Source organism: Hibiscus syriacus, unplaced genomic scaffold (genome assembly GCF_006381635.1).
Source record: "Hibiscus syriacus cultivar Baekdansim isolate YM2019G1 unplaced genomic scaffold, ASM638163v2 tig00110270_pilon, whole genome shotgun sequence".
NCBI lineage: Eukaryota > Viridiplantae > Streptophyta > Magnoliopsida > Malvales > Malvaceae > Hibiscus > Hibiscus syriacus.
The window spans coordinates 1,530,994-1,537,294 of record NW_024062656.1 but is presented as its reverse complement, the minus strand read 5'-3'; the positions used below and the strand labels follow the sequence as shown (position 1 = coordinate 1,537,294).

General features: G+C 34.8%; 1 protein-coding gene across 1 annotated transcript; it reads right to left on the bottom strand.

The window, feature by feature from the left end:
• Positions 1 to 258: 258 nt before the first annotated feature.
• On the bottom strand, positions 259 to 5,196 carry LOC120115710 (squamosa promoter-binding-like protein 7). The gene is made up of 10 exons (XM_039136337.1): positions 4,573 to 5,196; positions 3,984 to 4,156; positions 3,660 to 3,877; positions 3,465 to 3,539; positions 3,256 to 3,363; positions 2,869 to 2,986; positions 2,420 to 2,555; positions 2,086 to 2,245; positions 1,326 to 1,895; positions 259 to 914 (listed from the first exon to the last, which is right to left on the bottom strand). The coding sequence occupies exons 1-10, from the start codon at positions 5,118 to 5,120 to the stop codon at positions 612 to 614; spliced, it is 2,409 nt and encodes an 802-aa protein (XP_038992268.1). The 5' UTR covers positions 5,121 to 5,196; the 3' UTR covers positions 259 to 611.
• Positions 5,197 to 6,301: the final 1,105 nt, after the last annotated feature.

The window sequence follows — 6,301 nt, the reverse complement described above, 5'->3', positions numbered from 1 at the left end:
TTCCAAATGAGAATAGAACTATATAAAAGATTAGGATCTTAATGATTACATTTTCCGCTAACCAAATGTCCTGCTTAACAATTATAGTTTATATGATTGACCCAGTGCTTAAAGAGAATATTGTTCTCCTTTGAGATTCTGGGATCAAACAATTACAGGATGTGTGATGTCAATGATCAAGAAAGATTCTAAATAAATACTACCTTATTATCACCCTAAACCATTATAAATAAAGCAATACGATTACAATGAAAAAACGAAAAAGGTCCCCCAGTCTTACATGATTCAGCAACCTTCACATTGCCAATTATGTCAGTCGGACATGGAGCACCGTACTCCCAAGCCATGTCTAAATATGCAGTGTCAAATACAACAGTAAAATGAAAAGTCGTACCATTCATACTTCTTCTACAAGTTCTAGGTTTCCCACTTGGGTTCAGGAAAACCAATGTCAAATACATCAAGAAAACCAACTCAAAACTGGGTGAAGCTCAACAACATCATGAAGCATTCGGACTGAATGATTTCTCAAACACTAGCATACATATATTTACATATATTTACATATATTTATATTGTGTTGAAGCACATACCTTATCTGGTCATGTGTGCTAATTGTTTCGTCTGTCGAACAAACACCTGCGTAGAGTTACTGCAAACTCACCTACTCTTTTCAGGTGGAGAACGACTGCACACATGGCTAAGCAAATAACCGCCGTTGCAATTACTAATAAGGCCGGACGGGAACTCAATCTCGTGGTAGCAAAACTACACGATTTTGTCCTGCAATCCTTGTTGGGGTTCAGATTCATGATAGTTTCTTTGTTTAAAAGTGGAACAGTTTCTTCGCTTCTACCAGAGGTAGTTGGTGCCATAATTGTTTGTAATTTACCATCAGTGTTTTCATCCAAAACCTGAAAATAAACCATCACTCATTAGTAGCACGGAAATGATCCATAATATTAAAAAGCTAGATGTTACAAAGTCGGTTTTAAAATCCCTCTTAAGGTTTCGTCTTTAGCTTCGATTATTCAATTTTCCTATAAAGTATCAGTCGACACCCATATCTGAAATATTAGAAAATAAGTATGGGGGTATAATTCTTCAAAAATATGGATTTTTTTAAAAAGAAGCATACTTCTGTCGGAAAATATACCGATACTATGAGTAAAGATTTCAGAAATCCCACTCATAATACATCAGAAATCAGATTTCTCACATTTTCAGAGGCACAACACCAAATATATAGAACAATCGAGTAGTTACAATGTTTGGATATTTAGAACTATGGGATGGGCTTATTTATCAAGAGTTTTAGTCCTCACCTGAGAAAAATTTGAAACTACGGATGGCTCATCATTCTCAAAGCTGCTTTGAGAAAGTTGATTTCTTTCTCGCTCAATGTACTCTGAACGACACTCGGGAATTTCACCTTTCTGAAGTTCGTCGTCCCTAAGGATATCTCTAGCATTATCCATATATTTCTGTAATAACATTATATCAGAATCATTAGCTCCGTTAAATCCCATCTTCCCCACCACAATCTTCAGATTTTGTAATATCTTCTTCAATATGACTGTAGATTTGTTTTGTATGAGAAAACTCAATAACCGATTGAATCTTTGAATCTGGGAAGAGGCCTTAGTTTCTTGAAAAATTCCCAATTTAGGCTCCCTCAATAACCATGCTATATCTAAGACAAGTTCGGAATAAGCTCTTTGTCTTAAAGTTGATGCTTCACATGACTCAAAAAATGACCCAGTGGCAGAAAATTTTGAACCCTGTCGAGATGCAGATGCGTCAAACCTCTGCTGTATTGACTTCATCTCGGGACAGACTTCTTTGTCTCCAATTAGGATGGGAATGAAATTGGACAATCCATACTGATTCTCAACCTACAAAAGGAATCTGTATATGAAGGGAAAAAATACCCCAAGATTTAATCAAACATATTACGTTGAAACATTCATCCAGATCGATATTAATTTTTGAATCTCAACTCAAGATAGATTGAATATTTTGTCAATTATTCTTTTCAAGAAGAGGCAACAACCAAAATATGAAGACAACTTTCATGAAACTCACCTCAATGAATGCAGGACCATAGAGATTTGGTTCAGTTTGAGGGACATATATTTTGTATAATTGATGATCACAACTAGGAGAACCCTCTTTACTATGAACATGTGAGGATACAACATGATAATCATTCGGCAGATACCTTCCAGCAAAAGATACTAAAAACCTGAAGAAGAAAAAAAACATCATATTTCATATGCATCAATGAATTGGATAATGGAAGATTAGAGTTTAGAGAAGGATCACTTGTAGTGTTGTTAACTGAAAATTTAGGGGGGAAGAAACAGGGAAATAAAGAACAGAAGTGAAAGTTCAATGACTTATGATCGTAAACCCATACTGAAATTTGGGATGCAGCAAATTACTTCCACAAGCAACAAACTCCATCGTCTTGCCAGCCTCAAAATATGAAAGATGAACATAGTGAAGTCTTGGGGCCTGCAACTCTGCATCAATTTTCACCATTGAAGTTCCATCTGCACATGCAAGAGACCTTACTCATAGTTAGAGGTCTAAATGAATGAAATAAAGGCACCCACAAGACTGAAGAAATTAAACCAAGAACAGAAGCAATTTAGATTAAAGATGAAAGCAAGAGCTTATACCACCATGTAAAAACCTTAACTCCTGCTACAAGCATAATTAGATGGTTGAGACAAGCAGATGATCATGATTAATTGGATATTGACTTCCAGAAATTCCAATCATCCATTTCAAGGCTTGGAGACATCAAATTCGTAAAATAAAAAGGAAATAATGGGTTGGTAAAAATTTACATTTGATTCTCACCTTTCCTAGTACGGAGAATCATGTTATTAAGATAAATAGTCATGAAGCCTCTCCCAAATAGCATCCTTCCAGGTCTAAAGACAAAGTCGTGCAAATAGGTCATTGGATTTTCAGATAACTGTTAGGTAGAAGAAAACAAGAGGTTAATATCTAACAAATCTGCCAAAACGAACACCAGATTAACAACTCAATACTTCCAGAAACTATGTAGGCGAATAACAGCAAAAGCTTTTTATCTTCATATTGTTGACTGAGAAAAAGATAAAGAGGAAAGCAAGTAGTATGAATTTGACAATTGATGTGTGTGATGTATGCAGACATGTTTGCATAGTCAAACCAAATAGAACCAAGAAAGAGAATGACAAACCCATTTAATTGAACCATTACCTTCATCCACATATTCTTTGGCATCGAAATAAACACAGTCAAGATAATGCAACCAGGACGGATGTAGGCTTCCAACTTAACAGGCATGTTAGCCAACCATTCAAAAATCTGTAATTCAGTTACCCACGTCAATCAATTCCTCGGATCTCTAGCCACAAAAGTGATTTGATATTTAAATACTAAACTGGAAGCATAATTGTTTAAAGTACTTGGTGCCGAAGTCTTCGCGGGAATTCTGCCGGATTCCAATCATAAAGCTTGAATGAGATCCTGCCTGTAGGGCACTATAATGAAAAACAAAATCAATATATATTCACAAACACACAACAGTGGCACGCTTTCCTCTAATGAACAGAAAAATGCAAGGATATGGCGTGCCTAGCATGAATAAATAAAGAACCCACCATGGATGAGTATGCAGTCTTACTGTCAGAGTAAGAAACAGAATTTGAAAACTTGAAATCATCTTTCCCTCCATCTGTTTCATTGTCGATAAGAGTTACTACACTATCATTGTGAATATTCTCCAAAGCAGGAGCTGAGCAATGAGCAGAAACAAGCCCATCTTCAGACTCAAAGGCTGGTTCTTCTTCGATGATCTGGCAACTCAAGTTTGAACCATCTGTATAACACAGAATAATAAGTCATCCGACAAGGAGAACTAACAGCTTCAACAAAAGAGGATGGTTCTATTTGAGGCTCGATATACTATATCAAATTTAAAGAGCCTTTTCCGGCCTCATCATCACAAGCAATGCCATCACTTTGTACAGCATCCCGAGATTCTTTATTGACTGCAGTCATAGAACCAGCAGGCTTCCTTCTCCGTCTAATGTTGTGACGCTCTAGTTTCCTTCTACAACTCCTCTTACCTTCATCAAAATCGGAGAGCAGGTGGAACCTAACAAGTATTCGAAAGACAAATAACAGTTTACTCCAAGAAAAAACATTGACCCCAGGGAAAATAAATTATTCTAGCTTTTACATTTAACCATTAATAACTGCTTCATCCATGGCCTAAATTTCAAATTTTCACTTCTAGAGACTAGACTTCCATGAACCAAAGATTCTAATTGTAAGCTCCAGTAGAGTCAGAAAGAAGGGAAATTGAATTCGCCGTTTCATTCTTACATTTGCCATATATTTTTTGCTAAATTAAAATGTAATCTTAAAATTTAACTTCTAAAACTAAATATACAAACAATGAAAACAAACAAAAAGGGCTTAAAAAATAACAAAGCATGAATTATAAGCAGATAGACTTATGCTAGGCCCAAAAAGTGAGAGGCCGGGGGGCCAGGGTTAAAAAGAGCTTACTTGCCACACTGTTGACAATATCTCTTGGTTTCTCCATCGATCAAAACGGTGCTGGAATTGGCGCATCGTAGACAAATTCTATGCCTCCTATGATAACCCTTAAGCTCGCTAATATCCACTTCGCAACCCGGAACTTGGCACCGGTACGTGACCGACCCGGATCGACCAGTTCGGGCCCTCTTCTTTCCCGGTGCCCCCGTCTCTTCCTCTTCCAGCTTCTCGAGCTGGGCGTCGAACTCGAGGAAGGCGCACGGGACTTGACCAGCTATAAAATTGGAACAAGTCATCCTCGGGTCCCGCTTCCTCACACGATCGGCAGCCGGAACTGTATTCGGTTTCGCAGCTGGAGGTTCTAAAGGAGGAGGAGATAAACTGTAATAGTCAAACGAAATGGGAAAGCAATCGTTAGTGGTTAATTCCAGAAGATCGCCCCAGTCCCAAATGGAGGAAGTCGGATCAGCTCCGGTCACCGGAAAATCCATATCACGATCCTCAGATGAATTATGGGCACGCGATGTTAGAGTTGCAGGAGAGGGATCTTGTTCCATAATAAAAAATACAACCCCAAATTCCACACGATTTGGTGATTTTGGTTGTTGGGTTAGTTGACGGTAAAATGGGACGAAATCAACGATCGGTCGGCTCATATGATATCGTATACACTATGAAATGTTAAATATATTAAAAATACTTTTATTAACGTACATATAGGAATTTTTAGCCAATAATCGTGGATTATTTGGGCCAATAAGCTAATAGTAAATTTATTTTGAGATCTATGACAAATGTTACAGTATTTATAGAATTCATATGTCGGCGTGACGAGTTTCATATGATATATTTTTTTAATAGGTTGTATCACGTGGGTCTACTATCTAAATATATTTAATATATCTTAAGGAACTCGCCATATCCTCGTGATGAGTGTTAATAAAAAATATATATATTTTTTAAAAAAGTAAAAGCATTGAAAAAAATATATTATTTAATGCTGAAAGAATTAATAGTTATGCTAATTTCTCATTATAAGATAATTTATGTTATCTTTGAAAAAAAAAAGAAATTATCATGTTAGTAATTTTGTTTATTTTTTAACTACGGAGGATTAAAATGAAGTCAATATTTAATATTAGGTATGGTTTTTAAAGAAAAAAACAGTTAGGTGAAAAAAATTATAAGAATAAATAGATTGTTAAATACATAATATATATATATATATATGCAAGAAAAAATTGTTGGTATTGTTTTCTTTACCATAACTCATACTTGTATTTAAGGGTATATAAATTTTTATGGTTTAATATTTCTCATCTAAATTTTAATACATGCATGCATTGTTTTTTTTTATTGGAATATATGCATGTATCATGTCTTTATGTTTTAGGATGTTTTATGCTCCTTTTAGTTTCGAAAAATTAATTTTTTTATATTTTTGAGTTATTTGATTTAACCTAAAGTTTTTATTCAGATTCTAAGTTCAAGTCAAATTTGAATAATAAAAAAATTAAAAATTAAAATGATGTCATTTATATTTTTAACTAAATAATTGGATTATTTTGTGATTTTATATTTTGATTCTTTTATTTTTTGTATTCAAATTCTCTTCTGTTAAATTCGAATTATATTTATCTGATGCAGAATACATGTGTAATTTTAGTTTTTTTATGATATTTTGTTTCTTTTTTCAATTTTGTTTTATATTCAAGTTGGTCCTTTGACTTAATTCTTT

Bases quoted from the DNA above. Each gene is read 5' to 3' on its own strand.
- LOC120115710 (XM_039136337.1), bottom strand. From the start codon at position 5,120: ATGGAACAAGATCCCTCTCCTGCAACTCTAACATCGCGTGCCCATAAT. The intron at 3,364-3,464 runs GTACTTTAAACA...ACTGAATTACAG, and splicing joins CGCGAAGACTTCGGCACCAA to ATTTTTGAATGGTTGGCTAA. The intron at 915-1,325 runs GTGAGGACTAAA...GTTTATTTTCAG, and splicing joins TAGTTTCAAATTTTTCTCAG to GTTTTGGATGAAAACACTGA.